This window comes from Lepidochelys kempii, chromosome 1 (assembly GCF_965140285.1).
Source record: "Lepidochelys kempii isolate rLepKem1 chromosome 1, rLepKem1.hap1, whole genome shotgun sequence".
Classification (NCBI taxonomy): domain Eukaryota; kingdom Metazoa; phylum Chordata; order Testudines; family Cheloniidae; genus Lepidochelys; species Lepidochelys kempii.
The window spans coordinates 99,891,620-99,912,843 of NC_136380.1; the positions used below are offsets into that span (position 1 = coordinate 99,891,620).

Here is a 21,224-nt window from a genome sequence, read left to right on the forward strand (position 1 = left end):
TAGTGATATAAGCAAAAAATGATGTGTCTTCAAATACCATTGGCAAACAGCAATAGATGTTCACCCCCTACTAATGAAAATGTCAGCACATCCATGCTATAAGGATGAGAAAAATTTCTGAAGTATTGCTTGATGAAAAAAATGTTGGGGGGGCGGGGGGCTAATGCCACTGGTTATTAAGGGCAGCGTAAGTTATTACTCCAAGAATTTTTTTGGTGGATTCATGAAAGGACACTGCTTCAGTGCGCAGAATTTCTAGGGAGGCAATAAACTAACAATAATGAACTTGTAGGAGTATACCACAGGTAATAACTTCACTGTAGAGAAATAATTCATAGAACTCCATGTTGTATTTATTTGTCATATTTTAATTGTAATAATCTGATTTTGTATGAGTGAATGTTTTGAGTTCTTGCTCCTTAATGTATAAGCTGTAAAATAACAGAATCCAGAACACATTGTAGAGAAATTAGCTACTTATTTTTTTTTTTTTTTAATACAGATGTAGTATAGACTGTTTAATTACAGCAGGACAGTGCTTCCAGTTAAATAAAATTTAAAACCTTTATTTCCCCAAATATAAAATTACTAAATTAGTGTCTTGAAAGAACAATAATATGGTAAAAGCTTTAAATCACACCACCATTTAACAGAAAATGATCACCTATTATGTATTCCATTGCTTTGGCAAAAGGGATGATTTTTTTCAAAACAGTGTATAAACCTAACATAGCAAAGATTGTATACATCTTCATATTGCACTTATCTATATACAGGAATAAACAAACTGTATATAGCATATACTTGGAATGAGCACAAATATGTCACAATTAAATTTAAAGCAGAAGGCTTGAGAGCTGCTATGGCTATTTAAAAATTGTTTAGAAATGTAATACGTTTATGTACAGAATCTATGGACTGTATTAACAAACAATATGTACAAATCAGTTTACCACTACTTATATTTTAGTGTAACTTGGTGCTTGGTGTTCATTAATACAGACCTTTGGTTGTACTTAATTTTTCCATTTGCTTTAAACTCATATACTTTCAATATGACAACAAGGTATAAAAAGGAGCACAACAATTTGTCAATGGTACAAAACTACTAGTGTCAGTTCCATTAAATTAAAAAAAAAATTAGTGTATCTATCTAGTCCCAAAATAGTTCTTGAACTTAAAATCAATCTGTATGTGCCATACATAAAAAGAACATCTGAATACTATGTATCTGCAAACGTACGTTCTACAACACCTTTTTGTAATGTGCCACTCATTTTAATAATACTTTCTAAGGAAAAAGAGAAATTAATTATCATAAAAGTTCCCAACACAGACCTCTGCAAAGACATTATGAAAACTTTTAATATTGCCAGCAAAATGTAAAAATATATGTTCACCTTTCTATTTATTTTAGAAGTCTACCACCATTATTGTTTATTCCCACCTGTCCTGAAATATAGTGTGCTCAGTGTTTTAGTGTGCTAATTTACATGGCTTGCAGGTGTCCAATATTTAGCTTTAAAGTCATCCTGAGTTTGCAAATAATAAAGCAAATCCATGCATATACGAAGAAAAATTACTTTCCTTTACAAAACACTTATGCAACTGAAGAAGAACTGGGAATCCCATGAACTGCTGTGCTTGTTGGAGTTCCACTTATGGCATTGAAAATGTGTAGTGAATTAGACATAACACTGGTCTTTTCTTCAACAGGAACAATCTTAAGTGAAAAATAAACAGAGCTATAACTTCACCCAAAAACTGATCACAGATACACAAAATCACTTATAAAATAATTCAATAAGCTCAATAAAACAGTGGGGTATTATCAAAATGTACAATTTATCTAGTCTATTTTTAATATTGTCTTCAACGGCATACAATTTTCTCTTTTGTGGTGGTTAACATTATTCCCAGGGACCAATTCTAGTACTGCACTGGGTGCTAAACCTTGCTACAACATCAGATGATACACCTTCCTAATTAAATTATTACACTTTTCTTGCTGGCTGAGTCTCAAACAGCTCCCCTTTCACAAGTTAACAATAGAAATAACTCCTGATGGAAGAAGGAAGCAATCATTAAATCTCACCTAGTTAGGAAAAATGTAGACAAACAGGAGAGTGGGCATTATAAAAACGAAAGTCCATTTATAGACCATTCACTTCTCAGCCAAAACCAAAAAAGTTTACTCTTGACTGTTGTCAGAGAAAGAATTATGGGCAATTTAAACGATAAATATAAAAAATGCTAATACAAAGATTTTGTTAATCATTCAAAACCCTTGCTGTGCTTTGCCACTAGGAGTACTCTTCCACCATTCTCCCTCTGAAACTAGATTCCCTTCTTCCCAAATGGCTGTTTATTTCCATACCAGGAGTGTGGAACAGCATATTCCTCAGGATGGTGCCTATGGACTGACAAAAAAAGGGATCTTACACAGTGAGAAATAGCCACTCTGACTCCACAATATACTTTGGATGTGGGAAAAAGATTAAAGGGACCCAAAGTCTGTTCCTAACTTTGGTCAGTTTTGTGCCATGAAACAAAGTGTTCATCCTGTGTTACAGTGGTAAAAGGAATTACACAAAACTAGACAGAGACCCTGAAATCAGAAACAAAAAATATTACCATTCCATCTGATCATGTTTGCGAACAGCACAGGAGAGAAAGAGATAAGTCTGTTAAGATTCATTTGTATATAAAAAAACCATTGATATAACATTTAAAGTTTCTTGCAATCGTTTAATCACTACACTAATTAGTTAGGGCAGTTGATATTAATTAGCTTTTTCATTGCCTGTAGAACAAAAATTAAACTGCCGAAATATTCCATGAATTTCTGAACTATAGAAATCAGGTACAGTCATATAAAATCTACATTTTTAACCAATTCAAAATTAATTCCAGATAAAAGGTTTCCCGTGAATTATAATTTTTAATGAAAATTTAAATTCTTACACTGTAATTTTATTTCTCAGTTCTGACCTTCAAATGTTGAAATTTAATTTAAAACTTGTAAAGTGACTCATTTCATTTTTGATTACCATTTAACTGAATTAGAACATTTTCTAATGTATCGTATCTGTATAATAAGAACATACTGGCATATTATGACAGTAGTGCGCATTACTGCAGTCTTACAGTAGATCATGTATCAGGTTTTACAATTAAAAAAAAAAGAAAAAGTATGTAAGGGAATCAATTGTGTCCTCATGCCCCAGGCCTGTTCCTCAAACATCTATTCCTAATGTCCTGCACTCATTTCAAATCAATTTTTTCATATTTCTGCTTAACGTCTCGATAATCCCTCCTCCCTCTCATGTTGTTAAAATGCTACTATCTTTCTAGACTTTTAACTGCAGTTTTATTTTAGATTCTTCAATCTCCTCCATCCTCTTGACCACATCAAGTTCTCATTATATCCTATTATTTCTTCCTATGTAATATTAACATACAGCCTTTCCCTCCTTATTGCCATTGTTAAAGAATTTGTGCACGTCTTTGCCATTTTCCCTCTTATTACTGCAATGCTCTTTTCTGTGGCCTCCCGCTGCTCACATATACCTCCTTTATCTTATTCAAAATATGCTGCTGCTCAGTCAACACCAGTCATTACAGCCATATTATCCCTATTTTTGAACTCCTCCACTGGATTCCTGCCTTTTACCACATCAGGTTCAAATATTATTAGTCAAACTGTCCCATTTTTTCATCCACCAAGCACAATATCATTTCTTCTAAACCCACTTCTTACAAGGATCTTTCCTATATAGTCTTCGTCATCTGCAGTGTTATCCCAAGTCTTTTCTGCCTTCAACTATACGCTCTTTGCAGCCGGGAAAAATTTTCACTCTAGATCTGGTGAAAGGTCATATACATTTATGCCAATTTGTAAATACTATTTTTATATCTGATTAAGAGAGCGTGCACATATGCAATTTTTTGTAGAATAAATGTGTTTTCTATGCCCACATTATGCTCTGTGACACTGCAAGTCATGTGTATAGTAAAAAAGAGAAAGAGAACTATGGAGAAGATGTGTGTGAGAACAGTCTTATATAGCACTTGCTATACTCCAAGCTTCACGATAACATTTATGACGTTAACTAAAGACAATTAAGAAATAAAATTTTACAAGGTGATACACTGATGTAACTTGCAGTTCTATGCATTTAAAATCCCACTTCTCTACAAGAACAAGAACTCAATGAATCTTATTAAATGGCATTCACTCTACAGAGCAGAAAACCCTTTGTAGGGAGAGATGACATTGTGAACAAGACTGTAAGGTGCCAATCATAAAATGAAATGAGTACAAAATGATTTATGGACAGATAAATTCTATAATTAATATACCTAAGAAAATCATAGTTCACACTTACACAAAATATTTACTGCATATAACATTGTCAGAATGAATGTTAGTTCAGAAGAAAATTTTATATTTAAGTATTATACATAATTATACTCTGTATGCTTAGGTTTCTTGAAGAAAAAAAATCTTACTATTTAAGCATTTTTTATTGTAAAGAAATTTTGGCTGAAGTCAACAAAAAATTCCTCTCTCAGCATTAAAAACTCAAGTCTTAAGCCACCTCCTCTCTATTAAATTATTACTCTGTGACAATTAAAATGGGATCATTTCAGTAAACCTTATGTAGGGTAATGACCACTTACAGTAACTTTTGTACTTAGCTCCATGTAGCCTATTCACTGTCAGTCAATTTTAAAAGATAATTTGAGTTTTTGTTGTATCCTTGTTGATTATTAATGATTTTTTAAAAAAAAATTATTTGCATTTGCAGTAAATGTGTGAGAGCATTTACAAATATGATAAATTATTGACAAAATTAGAGAAAACCATGTTTTGACCACAGGACACTAGGAGAGTTCCGATGCAAGAGAAGAACACTGAAAACAAAATTATTGAATATTTTTCCTGTAGGTAACTAATTGTGCATATTATAATAGCATGGTCAACTATATCCTGGATGGTATTAAATATAATATTTAGGATTCAGTACATACTTGTTCATGCATTATTTCAGAAAGTTCTTTTGCCATTTCTCTGTAGTTAGCCTTCATTTCTTCTTGATATTCTAACTGATCTTCCTTTATAAGTCGTTCATTTATACCCAATGCTAGACCACAAGCCTCAACAAATTGTCTGAAGTTGTATAAAAAATAGAAAAGAAAAAAAAGACATTACATTTATGCAAAATCCAGGAGAAACGTCAAATGCTACTTGTTAATTTTAGAATACCTTGTTAGCGTGGCAAGGACATTGGTAACGTTAAAGTAAATGACTAAAACAAAACCTGCTTAAAACCTGTCTTTAAAAAGTTATTCCGTGTACATTCAGACAGTTTACCTGAAAACTTCCTTCAGTAATTTCACTTTATTGTCTGGATACTTTTTGGTATTTGTGTCATCTAAGAAAGCTCTTGCATATGCTAATGGACCAGCATTAACCTAAAACAAGAAAAAAGAATTTGAAATAAAGTTGATTTGCTATATTACCATATTGTTCCAACTAAAGCATTTATATATATTTATACATACACACATATATAGTGAAATAAGTTGGTTGGCTAGGTTGGTTTGTTCTTCTTAAGTGAATTTATTGTTTGTTGCAAGTACTGAACAGATCAAATAGGAAGCAAAACTCCCCTGTTTATTAAACAGGTACAACACATCAATATATTTCCCCATGCTGCCACCTCAATGTGATGCATCCTGACTTAGAAGGACCATTTGAAGGGTGGCAGCAAAATACAATCTCTGGTAAGACTGCCAACAAATAGGAAATTTGTCTTCCTTACTATGGTAGGCAGATAGCGAGCTCACACTGATCTGCTTATTTATCTCCATTATTAAAAAACAACCTAAACTATCTAAAATTGTGCACACAGCTTCCCTCTGCAAAAACGGTTACCCCATTCACTCTCTCCACTTTACCCACCTGCTGAGCCTCATCTTAAAGCCTAAAATTGTAAACTCTTTGGGGAAGGCCTGTACAGTTCAAGACGTGGCTAGCACTTCCAGACAGTAATATAATATAAATAAATATACAGTAACAATAAATCTCTTTTCTTAGAGACAGCATGCTTGACAGTCCTTTACCAATGAATGGATCCTTCACATGCTAGAATTGAGTCAATGAGAACTGAGAGACACCAGGGACTCTCAAAGACTGGTCACATAGCTTCACTAAAAATATGAAAAATGCTAGAGCAATAGTTAAGCTCACAGGATCAGGTAGTCCAGATTGGGAAGTCAAGAAATAAGACCTGGGATAGGAGATCACCACCACTGGGGAGAGAGATTGGTGACCTCTGCTATAGCTCCACTAGGCCTGAGTACCACAATCTTCTTGGCTAATTTGGGGAGTGGTGATGATATTATTTCTTCTACTAGTTCAGACAGTAGGAAGAATAGTTCAGAAAAGCAGGTGGTAAGAGGGTTATGGGCTTGTACATAAACCCATTAGGCCATCTATGAGCCATATTCTCTTCCCAAGATCGCTGATCTGCTTCTTCAGGGCACAAATACCTAGTTACAACAGACTGGATGTAAACAACATTTCTGGGGATGGCCTACCTTCCGGGATATCAGTTGAACACTTCCTGATTCAGATACCATTTTGAATTTATCTGCCAACAGTTTGGTTCAGATGAATAGTGCCTGCCCTGGTCATTGTACTGTCTGGTTGAACCAGCGCATGCTACTATCGCAGGTGGATTAGCAGAAGCTAGCTGATTAGATGAAGCTAGCCTCATCATTTCTATCCCTACAAATTTGATGCTTTGGAGACTCTTTGACCTTGGCCATGTTCCCTGCTTATTGCAGTCTTTCAGGGGTACTTCCTATCCTAAAATCTGTCATCTGTGGTCAGGATTTTGTGTCCGAATCCTACTGTCTTGTGGGCTTCTATTTCCACTACCAGATGAGGACACTTCATGTTGGGAATGGTTTTCAACCTTTATTATTTATTAGTAAATATTTATAACACCACATAAAGGCCCCATTGGATGGGTGCTGTACAAATATGGATAAGAGATAATCCCCACTCTGGAGACCTTACATTCTAAAAGAATACCCCATCCTTCATGAGACAGGCTCTGTTGCTTTTAGGAGCTGCAGTATCTTTTTGCATTGCGTGGCATTTCTCACCCTCTCTCAAGGCTGGATGAAGTATAAAAGGAAGGGGAGGAATCATAGAATCATAGAATATCAGGGTTGGAAGGGACTTCAGGAGGGCATCTAGTCCAACCCCCTGCTCAAAGCAGGACCAATCCCCAATTAAATCATCCCAGCCAGGGCTTTGTCAAGCCTGACCTTAAAAACGTCTAAGGAAGGAAATTCTACCACCTCCCTAGGTAACGCATTCCAGTGTTTCACCACCCTCCTAGTGAAAAAGTTTTTCCTAATATCCAACCTAAACCTCCCCCACTGCAACTCGAGACCATTACTCCTTGTCCTGTCCTCTTCTACCACTGAGAATAGTCTAGAACCATCCTCTCTGGAACCACCTCTCAGGTAGTTGAAAGCAGCTATCAAATCCCCACTCATTCTTCTCTTCTGCAGACTAAACAATCCCAGTTCTCTCAGCCTCTCCTCATAACTCATGTGTTCCAGACCCCTAATCATTTTTGTTGCCCGTCGCTGGACTCTCTTCAATTTATCCACATCCTTCTTGTAGTGTGGGGCCCAAAACTGGACACAGTACTCCAGGTGAGGCCTCACCAATGTCCAGTAGAGGGGGACGAATAGAGGAGAATGGAACTTCAGACAGTATGAGTTATTGGGGTCTCCCAGACCCCTGCCTAAGGCTGACCAAAATCGTGTGTCTAAGAAGTGAAGTATCCATAATCGTAGACTTATTTCTGGGCAGAGGCACGCTCATTTGCAGTCTCACTAATGACTTGGACTGGAAGGAGGGTCTGGATCGACTTTTTGATCCAGGTTTCTTCATGATGCTCTGTTACCAGGAATCACTCTCTTTAATCTTTGTTGTGAGTAGGAATGAAAGGAAGTTCTGCCCTCACAGGGGAAGGAAACTCTTTGGCTTGTCTGTATTATTGTTTATTACCATTTCAAGCTTTTCCCTCAAATGAGAGTCTGCCAGAAAATTCTGAGGCACAGAGAATTTGCTTAGAGTAATTATCCTCTATCCAGAGTTGGAGCCAAAGTTGGTGTTCAGCTACAGAGTTTGTGGCTATGGCCCTCGCTGCCAGCCTCACAGAGTCCATGGATATGTCCATTCTGAAACAGCCAACGATTATTTTCTTTAGCAATGAAACTCATTGCGGTTTTGGGGGTGAGGCCTTTGACACCATGTCCCTTGCGAAAAGTAGTTGCCAGAGTAGTTCTGATGATTAATAACAAAGCTTTAAAGTCACTTCTCAGGGTGGCTCAGGTGTGAGGCTTTAGGAAAGAATTAAACTTTTGCAAGAATTCTCACATTCTTAGCCACAGATGCATTAATCTTAGGGAGAACGTGTTCTTGCCTAAAGAATTCTTCAAAGAAGGGTGTATGGAGATGGAAAATTCTGTCTTATTTGTTGACGGAAGATACCTGCTTTTGGACTTTGCTTGCTCATCCTCTCTTTCTGGATGAATACTGATGGTGTCCACCACCTTCTTCTCCAAGGCCCCAAACACACCTGGGAGAAAAGACTCTCTCCTGCTCGTATGGCTTGAGGTTATCATGATCTAAAGCTGAGAGTTCCTCTTCTTTAGAGGATAAGCTAAAGTTCAGGATTCTTAGCTTTTTCTTCTTTTCTGGCCTTTTATACATTTTTAGGTTTCTATTTTTTTTTTTGAGGGAGGGCTTTTGTCACTGTCTAGGGATCAAAACCATTTTCTAGACGGTGTGCCCTTTTGAGTCTTAAATGGTTGCCAAGCTGCTCTTGGGGAAGTTTTTGAGAAGGGGCCCCTGTGTACTATCTTTCAGTTCTTGTAGGGAAAGGACCCAATGGTTTCTTGCTACGTAGACAACTCATTTCACACAAGCCAAACAGCTGTCACAAGACAATTTTGTTCACTGTTATTAATTACTTTGATTAGAGTCATGCCTCATATTCAATACTTCCAACAACTCCAAGTTCTTCAGCTATTCATTCTATTTATCTCTATGCTTATTTGATTTTGTAAAACATAGTGAGTGCATCATGAAATGAGCTGTACTGCATATTGTCCCTGTACAAGGTAATTGTTGATGGACTCATCTTTGCTGAAGCTTAAATTTTTTAAACTGTGAGGACATAGCTACTTTTTCTATGGTAGTGTTTGAAAGCTACTTCATCATCGTCATTGCTCGCCACGTAGAAAAAGAGATGGTCACACTGAACAGATCACCAGTCTTAGTTTTTTAAGTAAAAATTTGTAATTTAGTTCATTTTGAAGCCCCTGATAATTTTTCCCTTTAGTTTTTTGCATATAGAATCTCTGATACCACCCTCAGGTAGTTTCCTATGTCAACAACAGAGGGGAAGGCTAGCAGTGACTGCACTGCGATCCACAGAGACTACCGCTACTTCCAATGGCATCTTGTGTATGTGTGTGTTGCACACTGGTTGGAGGCATCTTTTTTAACATTGTTTTACAACCTATCACAATTCTGAAATGGTCACATAATTATAAATAAAACAAAGAAATAAAAGGTTTAATAGCTAACGGAAAACCCATTTTAGAGATGGGCTGTCACCCTCAATAGCGATGATGGTACAAATGAGTGGCTTTGATACAGAGTGCGTGTGTGTGTATAACTCATGCACACAAAAGCTACATTAAAAGCACCTCATTTAGGTTGTAAAGACAAGCACTCAAAAGTCAGAAAGTGCTAGATTTATGGTTGTCCGGGCAACCTTAATTCTGCCCCTCTGTGCATCCACTGTGTCCACTAAATGAGGCTGAGGTCCTATGTCATAGAACAGCATGCCTGGGAAGTGCTAACCAACCTATATACTGCTTGCTACCAGCTCCCCCGATATAATCTCTCTCACACACACAATTTTTTCTCTTATAAATATTCTCTCAACCCATGTTCTATTTTTTTAAACTTTATGTTCATTATCTGCTCCAATTTTCACTCTTTTCCCCTCCCTGTTCTGACACTTTTTGGGGTTCTTTTTTCAAAAAGCATCCGACTGCAATTCAAACCTAACAACGATTAAGTCTGAACAGAACATTTAAACTCAACATGAGAGTAGGTTTGAAATCAAGCAAAATAAATTAATTCATCCCTGTTATTTGAGAAGCTAGTGTTATATTCCTTTTCCAGCCTCTCACCCTGGAACCAAAAGGAACTAAGACCTGGTCTACACTAGAGGGGGGCATCGATCTAAGTTACGCAACTTCAGCTATGTGAATAACATAGCTGAAGTCGATGTACTTAGATCTACTTATCGCAGTGTCTTCACTGTGGTAGGTTGACTGCTGACGCTCCTCCGTTGACTCCGCCTGCGCCTCTCGCTCTGGTGGAGAACCAGAGTCGACGGGAGAGCGCTTGGCAGTCAATTTATCGTGTCTTCACTAGACGCGATAAATCAGCCCCTGCTGGATCTATCGCTCCATATGTAAGTGTATACATGACCTGAGACAGTCATACAAGTCAGTCACATAGCTCTGAGTCCTTTGTTTAATTGTCAAAAGCTGTTACGGTTTGTTATGAAAAATAATCTAGGACAATGAATGATACATATCATTTCTTACATGAAACATTCAATAATTTCACATAAAAATAGACACTTTGTAAAGATAAAAATGCTGAAAGTTCATTTATCATATTTCGTTGGGGAAAGCAATACATGAGATCTGGTGCACAGGTAGGTATCTTACCTGAACACTGACACTTCCCTGTAGCTTTAGCTGCAGTTTGATCATATCTACTTCAGTTGAAGAACAAAGCTGCCTGAGCTCTGCAACCTTCTTACTCATTTCATCAATGGCTACTTCAATTGGGTTTAGATCTGTATGGTGCTGATACATTACAGGAATGCGCTTTTTCACATAGGGGAAACAATGTATAGCTAGAATAAAAACAGATTAAGTAATCTATTTCTGATTATATTAAGCTAATTTTAAACAGTTTATATGTTGGTAGAGTTTTACAAAATTCTTCAAAAAAGTTTATTAAGCTAGTGATGCTTTTTATTGCTACAACCATACAGCAAACGATCTCTTGTTACATGATACACAAAAATGCTGTCAAATTCGTAAAGTAAACAAACTGAAAAACACCACAAACATTTATTTTCCAATATCTTTCAGTTATACTAGCCTTCAGTATTGCTTGGCAATAGTATAAAAAAAGTTCAGAGTTTCCTTTTGAAGCATTTTAGTTAATAAATAAATATATTCCAAATAAGACTATTAAAACATTTTGGGTTGGATTTTCAGAAGTGCCTAGATCGGGGTGGGCAAACTATGGACTGGGGGCTGCATCCGGCTCTCCAGACGTTTTAATCCAGCCCTCGACCTCCAGCCGGGGAGCGGGGTTGGGGGCTTGCCCCGCTCTGCACGGCTTCCAGAAGCAGTGGCATGTCCCCCCTCCGGCTCCTACGCATAGGGGCAGCCAAGGGGCTCCGCACACTGCCCCTGCAGCTCCCATTGGCCACGCCTGGCTGCATCTCTGCATAGGAGCTGGAGGGGGAAACTTGCTGCTGCATCTGGGAGTGCTTGAGATAAGTGCCACCCAGAGCCTGCACCCCGACCTCCTCCTGCACTTCAACACCCTCATGGCCCCTGAACCCCTTGGTCCCAGCCCTGAGCACCCTCCTGCACCCCAAACCCCTCATCCACAGCTGCACCCAAAGCCAGAGCCCTCACCCCCTTCTGCACCTCAACCCCCAATTTTGTGAGCATTCATGGCCCGCCATACAATTTCCATACCCAGATGTGGCCCTCCGGCTAAAAAGTTTGCTCACCCTTGCCTAGATTAATGTGATTCTGTTACTACTGAAATCAAGTGTTAGCCAACTCTGAATTTCCTTGTTTTTGTGGATTATCAAATTCTTAACATTTCTTAAATCAGCCTTTTCCAAACTTTTCAGAGCTGTCCCCCACCCTCTTTTCAGGAAAATGAAGGCAATCACTCCCTCCCTTCCTGCCCTTCAACTCCACCATATGGTGCTGAATATTTACACATTCCAGCGGATGCACCTCATACTTCAGGACCAAACTTTATTAAATGACCAAAGTCTACAACATAGTAACCTATGAATGACAAGTAAATATGTAGTAGTACTTTTTAAAAGTACTGTTTGTTCTAATCCTAATGGAAACTGTATGTATGAGTCAGTATGTAAAATAATCAGGCTGTGATGTTGACATAAGTGAACTAATTTATTGCAGCTCAGAAGCAATAAAGAAATCATGTGCTTAAATTGAACTTCTTTTACAAAGGAAGTTCATAATTGTTTTTTTAAATTAGATACTTTAATTGCTTTAGAGAATTATAAAAATGTAATAATTTGTAACTATACAATAAGATGCCACTTTCCACCAAAGAATGTGTTACAAAACAGGATTATAAATTAAACTCATTAAACTTCTTAGCCAAACTTAATTATAATTTTCCTTTAAATGACAGACTTTCCTAGTGGAAAATTAATACTACTATACCATAACCAATTTCAGGTACTGCTCTGGAGAATGAAATCCCTCAGGATAGTGGTGTACCAATATGTGTATTATTTTTTAAAACTGTGTATTCAATAGATGTACCCACTGTAGCTATGATACAAGGTTATAATATTTGCTAACTAATAACTGTCAAGGACTTGAGTCATAGTAGTGTTGTGTAACATTTCCTTGTAATTTTCCTCATAATTCAAAGGGGGCAGGGAGAATGTGAACCAAGTTCTGTTTACCACTGTGTTAGTTAATGTGGTATAACACAATACATTTTCCAGTATAGACAAGTCTCAAAGTAGTCCTCAAGTTAAAACAGGGAAGACCAGATATGTGATTTCTGGCTTTACTAAGATAAAAACTGAGTAGGAAAAAAGGCACAAATTCAATTAAAAAAAATGCTTTGGAGGGCTCACCTTCGAAGAGTCAGCGTAAGTTTTCCAGGTCAAAGGTCTTTGAGTCAGCCTTCCTGGCACTCTTAGCTTCGACACCAACGTTTCTGGCCTACCAAATGTCAGAGATGACGAGGAGCCCCTTGATGTTGACCCTGTGGACTCAGCACTGGCCTTAGCCATGAGAGTGGTGCTGAGGAGCCCTTTGATTGTGGCCTTTCCATGCTTCTCAAGGTCTGACAAATGGCATTAACCACCTCTTCTAACAGCTGGAGTTTGAGGCAACCTTCCTACTCCCTTTGAATTCATGGTGATAGCAATGGCCTGTATATTTAATCTGCACAGTAACCCTCATCGAGGCAACATAATAGTCATCAGTAACAGTATTGCATCTTTTGATTTGATTTGAAAGCTTAAAGATGGTGTTTTTATTGGGATCAGCCATGGTACCAACTGGAGATGGAGACTCGGAAAAAAGAAGAATTAAGACCCAAATCCTGTGAGCTAACCATGGTGTATAATCAACATAGAAACGGAGAATGAAGGATTATGTAAATGGGATCCAACACCAGTAGGGTCACAATGCTGCAGAACTAAAACAATCTAACTAAAAAGCTAAAAGCAAAAAAACCATAATAGGATAGAGTAAGGGTACTGACAGATGAAAGCATCGAGGACACTGGTAGATTCTTACTTGCTGCTCCTTTGGGCGTTAACTAGAACAAAACAACAGTTGGGAAAGACTTCCCCTTTATATCTTCCAGCTTAAGATGTGGCAGTAAGAGGGTTCAGGCAGACCCACTGGAATGCTAACAGTGGACATTGTGCAAGCACACAGGCAACCCTAGGAGGAGAATCAGTTCTCAAGCTACACAAGTGTAGTTACGAGAACTGGCTGGGAAAAGAATGTAAAAATATTGAAATTTTGGGATTTTTTTTTTTAATCCTGAATCAGGATGAAAATCCAAAACTTTCAATTTTCTCATGGAACTGCAAGCCCACAATAATTTGTTAATCCAAAATGAAATATGCTCCCTGGTGTCCAATGGAGCTTCAAGTCCTGGAAGCGTGGGCAGCCGGAGATCTGGGAACCCAGGCTGCCAAGGAGGCAGGTAGGAGACCAGGCAAGTTTCTGATGGAACCTACCTGGTTTCTGTCAAAAGTTTCAAAGAAATTGATATGTTCGTGTAGAATGTCTTGATTTCAGAGAACTGGAATTTTCCAAGGGAAAAATGTTCCATTGGAAAGATCTCCAGACTGCTCAAGCAGCAAGTCTAACCCTAAGCAATATTTTTGGATGGGAAATGAAAAATACTTAAAAAACAACATAGGATTTTTAGGCAAGTGGACTGAAAATACCCAAACTGTAAAACAACAAGGACATTTGGGTTAATGCTCCTACTTTAGATCAAAGCCTAGCAAGAAGTTTAATTACTATAAATGGTCAGGTTTACATTTTATCCAAAAGATAATACTTAACACTTCACACTTCTATAGTACCTTCCATATAAAGAACACAAAGTATTTTGAAGGCACTAGTGAATTAAGGCACTTACATCTACACCCATAAGAGATAGAGAAGTTTATTATGTTCATTTTAAAGATAACAATGGGAAAGTTAAGACAAACTAATGAATGACTCACCCAAGATCATACTGAAAGTTCATGACAGAACAAACCAACTGAACTCAATCCTAAACCACAGCCAGATTATCAGCTCTTCCAGTAACAGATATCTCTGACAATATCTTGAGGCACTAATTAAGTACCAATCCAAGAAGGAAGATTGACATCTGCTGAATCACAATCATGGATTCTTACAGCACTTTTCCACTGAGGTGTCTTATCCAAGATCACAGCCCTAACTGATATGGGGATAACTCTTAGCCCTAGTTTCCATATTCTTATTATTTATTGCATTATAACTAAGGGTGCACAAAAAAAAAAAAAAAGGATCAAGGAATCCCTTTATCCAAAACAAAAATATTAATTTGAAAGTAAAGGCTATGTGTGATCCTATTCTTATGTCTCTTCCTCCACATTCTCTAATCAGCAGTTATCGGAGTGCAAAGGGATCACATGACAAAACGTACTGCCATAGGATCAGTACTCTTACAGAAACGTTAAGAGGACTTCCTTGTTACATTTAAAAATCACGACGTGTATGTATAGTTTTAAAAAAGAAAAGTTTGGCCTCCACCTAATCTTTGGGTTTATTTTGCTTTCGTAGCTACCATCAACAGTCTTGCATACTAATCCTTGAAATGAATTTGGATTCTCCTGACAAAACACAAGAGGTTATTCACTCATAGAATTCCAAACACCAAGAGCTAAATATGAAGACATAATACAAAAAAGTAGTCCTCTTTAAAAAGAGAAATCCATCATACAATACCTGTCAAAATAGTTCGTCGTTTACACTGTTCTTCCACTCCTCCTTGTCTTTTACCAGATTGAGTAAAAGGCATTTCAAACATAAAACGACGAATATTGTGCGTTCTTTCAAACTCTGTTTTTCTCTCTTGCAATTCCTTTTCTTCAAAATATGGGACTACATGTGTAACTTGTATGTATGCATATTTTGAGTCCAAATCCTTGGGATTCACCTTTAAAAAAATAGAAAAATATTTAAATTGCAACTATTTAAAGTTGATTTTTTAATTTGAAATTGCATAGGTTTTGGAAAGTAAATTTGGCTCTAGTTCTGCAGGTAAATCCAGATGTGAAACCCCTCAGCTCCACTGATTTCAAAACTGAAGTTATTTCATTAACTTAAAAGTTACAGGTTAACTTTTATTAACTTTTATTAACTTAAAAGTTACAGGCAGCTATAGTATAACATTAGTATATTTGTCTAGTGACACAATTTTCTATATTTTTAGAGTACAGGACTGCAGATAAAAGACACATACCCAGAGCAGTGTCAACATAGCAAATTATATTAAATTCCATTAAGACGCTACATTAATAGAAGATTAAGTTTGCACAATTTGTTAGTCTCTAAGGTGCCACAACTACTCCTCGTTCTTTTTGCACAATTGAGCACTCAAAAGTGAGGAAACAAATACTGGTGCTTTGTCTCTCTACAGCTGGTTCAAGGATAACCTGGAAGTCAAAAATTATTATTGTTATATAGTTACTAGTTAAAAATATTCTTTATAGCATACCATCTCAGAGAAAAATATTATCAAAAGCAAAAAAACAAGTCAAAAGATCACACAGAAAAATTAAACTTAAAACAAAACACCTCAGAAATGTCACCAGAACATGACAAATCAACTCAGTAAACCACTAGAAGTATTAATGCTACAAACATTCAAACAAAGTCATTGGGTGAAATCCTGAAACTGAAAAGAATGGGAGTTTTGTTTGTTTGTTTAACACTTTAATGGGGTCAGGATTTCACTTTGTGATTAAGGCACTGGGTTGGGAATTGGGAGACATGGGTTTAAATTATTGCCTCTGCCTGTATGACTCTGAATATATAATTTTATCTATTTGTGCCTCAACTTGCTATCTATAAAGTGGCGATAATTATACTTCCACACCTCACAGGGGAATTGTTATGATAAACTCATTCATGTCTGTGAGGCACTTCAATACTATGATGATAGGGACCATAAACCCCAGATACTTCTGACTGTCAATTTTTGTATAGTATTGTTGCTCTTTTTCCTGAAAAGAGGAGGCATGTGCAGGGAGATAATATTAAAGAAAATATGTACCTAACTCCTATACAGTGCTTTTTATCTACACAACTCAATAGTACTTTCCTCTTTTATCATGTGCTATATTTCAATTTTAGATATGGAAAATGAGGCACAGAAAAGTGAAGAGACCTGTCCAAGGTCACCTAATAGGCCAATGGCAGAACTGGGACTAGAACTCAAGTTTCCTAAGGTCCCAGTCCAGTGCCCTACCCCTCTCAGACACACGGTTGTATTCTTTCTTGAAGAAAAGTCTGCAGTGTTTTCAGACCCCTTCCCTGGAACCTATGGGTAACCGTTTGCTTACTGAGTATGAGACAAAGACAGACACTTCCCTGAAAACTTTGACTAGACTGAATGATGGAGGCAAAACCTGAGAATAGTCCATAGCTATGAATAGGATAGAGTACAACCTATTTTCCTCAAACACACCAATTTTAACTAGTTGTAAGAGAAATCCTCATTAGGTTTAAAACATTTATATCTAAGCACATTGGAACGGTTGCGAAGAACTGAGGGTACAGCATAGGTCTGTGAAGTTTGGTCCTAGCTTGAGTTTTTATTCCCAGTAAGGTTCCAGTGTGAGTGGGGACAGCTTCTCCCTCACCGCTGCCTTGTTAGGCTGACAAGTGTTGAATGAATCTTGTGACCTTCTTACCAGACAGACAGAGAAGCAGGAGAGGCAAGAAGTGGTGATTTAGGAGGGAACTGCTGCTGGCTCTGGAGTTTGGTGGTGGGTGAAAATTAGCTGCTGGTCAAGAGTTCTGGACTAGATGTTGAGGGGAATGAGTTGGGACCTAGAATGGCCTCTTATGCACGAGGTGCCCTTTTCAATTGGAAGGTTGCTGTAGCTCTGTTCTGCCTGATCTTCTGTGCTGTGTGCACCATCTTGGGAACCCTCAACCATGAGAGAGAATATCTCCTATTGAGTGACAACGCAGGCAAAGGGCTAATTTGAGAGGCCAATCATATGGGAGAGATTTGTGGGCAAATTATCTATTTTTATCCCCCAAAATACTCAGCTAGGCTTACCAAAGGGAGTTCTAGCTCTAATGTACACTAGACTTTGGACACAGAGATTTCTATCTAGGTACTACTATTGCCCCATCTGTGTCTGAGAACCTGAAAACCCATCTGTGCCACATAGTGTCTGAGAACCTGTGAAAGCGTTTCACAAAAGGGTGGTCTGTATCTCTCACTGCAACGGTATCAATTTGGACTCTACCCCAAGCTGCAGAAGTGGGAAAAACCCTCTGTGAGCATAACTGAGCATGCATAGGAAGGAGAAGGATCTATGGTACACTGTGTGGGCAGCAAGTAGTCAAATGACCTAAAGCTAAGAAGCCAGATTTAAAAGTTACTCAATTTTGTCTTAACAGAAAAGCCTTACATTGCTATGTGACACAAAAGCCAGGAAATTCAAAATTAAGGCATACTTTACGAGAGCCATCATGCCCCTTACCCTCTCCAGCCAACACTTTATTCAGATAGGCAGCATGTGTACACACATAATGAGGATAGGATAGTGATGATTCAAACTCAGACTCTTGATTTTGTAGAGATTCATGAAATGAAATTATGAGATTTTGGGATAAACTTGTTTTAAATAACATATCCTGCTTTACAAATAAACGTAGTCTTACTCTGCCAGAATCCTGGATCATTCTGACGTTTTCTGATCCGAATTTGTCAGAGTAGAGCTTATGTAGTCTCTGGGAAATCTCTGAAAGTGGTGTGAGTTTAGGCTCTTTATAAATATACTCCTTTCCATCTTCATCCTCGAAGAATCCCTGTAAGAAACAAACAATAATTAGAATCCTTAAAGAACAACAGCCAATTGTTACAACATACAGAGTGGTTTATGCTTTTCAAGGCAAACTTAAATGTTCAATGCACGGTTCAAGCAAAAGTAAAAATATCTATCAAAATAAATCCAAGTTAAAAAGGTCCCCTATGAGAAAAAAAGTGAATTATCTACTATAGAATGAGTGCACAGATAATGAAAGCACACAAAATTACAAACTTATGAAAGGATTGTTGTAATTATTTGATGTGCTAACATTAAAAGTTTTGAGATCAAAACTGATTTTTCATATTCTTCCAAAATGAATTGTTTTCATCCCTGTTTCACTTGCCAAAAGATCTATTTCCTTGCCAAAAGGGACTATTTGACTCTCCATTGAATGCTTCAGTAAGAATTTACAAAAAAAGATTGAAAAACAGTTTTACAGCGGTTTTACATACTGGATTGTATAGTACAATGAAATAAAACCACACCTACTCTCTCATTTAAAAATCTTTACATTATATTGAACATAAATATTTGTGTGTTTGCACTAGTTAAACTATCTGTTTTTAAATCTTGGCTGAATCAAATATAGAAGTGCATGGAAGGTGAAACAGGTGACTGCTTTAAGGCAAAAAGCCAAGTTTGAGTTAATGTTTTAAATCAGAATATAAATATTTCTGTCATAAGATGGAACGGACAAAAAGTGAAAGAAACAGAACATACCATGTATAAACACAGGCTACACTGAAAAAAATACCCACATCAAACTAAGCTGAAATGCAGTAATTTTTACTGCATTGCTTGCTTTGTAAGCAGCTACTGTAATTACCTCCACATCTCTTTCACTGTCTGTAAACTGGTATTGCTATAAAGTTATAAAAGACAACAACAGAATAAATTGAAGGTTATACTGCTCAAGGTAGTTTACAATCTCCCCCATTCCCTAAACAGCCTGCCAGCTATCCAAATGAAATCAGTTAACTAAAAATTGGGTTACACATACACAAAAATGTACACAATATTTGGCTACTGTGGCATATTTTACTTATACAAAGACAGTGTAGATATATTACAGGATGTAAAGCTGTCAAATGCACACAGTCAGCCAGAACTTTTGATTTTGTTTTTTGAAGCATGCAGTGCTGATGTATTGGAAATCGGTGATTTGTTTCTGTAAATGGCACTGAATGTTATTTTTGGAATTACAACAGCTAGAATGCATACAGATCTGAAAAGCAAACTTGCAAACCACACTGCAGCACCGAAAATGGTGCTCAAAAAATTGCTAAGAATTATTATTATGGAGAACTTACCGCTGCCTTAAGATAGTAACAAAAAGAAAGAAAAAGAAAAAGCAGAAAGTTTACTGAGGAAGATAAGGAGGAATTACATGGGATATGACAAATGTATTAAACCAGACAATCATTACTACCAGAACAAATCTATCATGCTTTTTATTTTGCAGTATCAATATAGAAATCAAAGGAAGACTGTGAATCAGGGTATGTTGCAAAATCTTTAATAGTTTTTTGACTGTATTTTATCGTTTGAAAAGTGATATTAAATAATGCTTACCTGTCCAAAGAATGCAACTCTGAAATAAGTGCCAAGTAGTCTCTTCCCTGTATGCATAACTTCTGTTACTTTGCTGTATGCCCGATGAAGTGTGTCATATAGATGTGCTAGTCTCTAAAAAACACCACAGAATTTTGGAATGGCAGTGCTTAGAAGCAACGCTTTCTATTTATTTTAAACATAAAGCACTGTGTTAAGGAGAAAAAGCTCTTTTAGTCACTAACGTCAACATTCTAAGAGAAAATGTATTAACAATAACAAACACCACTACCACCACTTAGAACCTATAGCAGCGGAGTTAAAACACTAAGGGCTTGGCTACACTTACATTTTATAGGTTTCAGAGTAGCAGCCGTGTTAGTCTGTATTCGCAAAAAGAAAAGGAGTACTTGTGGCACCTTAGAGACTAACCAATTTATTTGAGCATGAGCTTTCGTGAGCTACAGCTCACTTCATCGGATGCATACCGTGGAAACTACAGAAGACATTATATACATAGAGACCATGAAACAATACCTCCTCCCACCCCAATCTCCTGCTTGTAATAGCTTATCTAAAGTGATCATCAAGTTGGGCCATTTCCAGCACAAATCCACATTTTCTCCCCCCCCCCCCAACTCACTCTCCTGCTGGTGATAGCCCATCCAAAGTGACCACTCTCTTTAAAATGTGTATGATAATCAAGCTGGGCCATTTCCAGCACAAATCCACGTTTTCTCACCCCCCCCCCCCCAACTCACTCTCCTGCTGGTGATAGCCCATCCAAAGTGACCACTCTCTTTAAAATGTGTATGATAATCAAGCTGGGCCATTTCCAGCACAAATCCAGGTTTTCTCACCCCCCCACCCCCCTCCAAAAACCACACACACAAACTCACTCTCCTGCTAGTAATAGCTCATCCAAAGCAACCACTCTCCCTACAATGTGCATGATAATCAAGGTGGGCCACTTCCAGCACAAATACAGGTTTTCTCACCCCCCCACCCCCATACACACACACAAACTCACTCTCCTGCTGGCAATAGCTCATCCAAACTGACCACTCTCCTTACAATGTGCATGATAATCAAGGTGGGCCATTTCCAGCATAAATCCAAGTTTAACCAGAATGTCGGGGG

At 37.5% G+C, this 21,224-nt stretch overlaps 1 protein-coding gene across 23 annotated transcripts in view; it reads right to left on the bottom strand.

The window, feature by feature from the left end:
* Positions 1-370: 370 nt before the first annotated feature.
* DOCK9 (dedicator of cytokinesis 9) overlaps positions 371-21,224 on the bottom strand; it is a 335,502-nt gene continuing 314,648 nt past the window's right edge. For 13 of the 23 annotated variants that reach the window (XM_073348476.2, XM_073348365.2, XM_073348484.2 and 10 more), the window contains 8 exons: positions 20,106-20,219; positions 19,360-19,395; positions 18,385-18,531; positions 15,430-15,640; positions 10,849-11,039; positions 5,378-5,478; positions 5,035-5,173; positions 371-1,723 (listed from right to left, as the gene is read on the bottom strand). In XM_073348476.2, coding sequence (XP_073204577.1) covers positions 1,601-1,723; positions 5,035-5,173; positions 5,378-5,478; positions 10,849-11,039; positions 15,430-15,640; positions 18,385-18,531; positions 19,360-19,395; positions 20,106-20,219 — 1,062 coding nt within the window. In that variant the 3' untranslated portion in view covers positions 371-1,600. The other 10 variants (XM_073348350.2, XM_073348395.2, XM_073348521.2 and 7 more) reach the window with 6 other exon arrangements.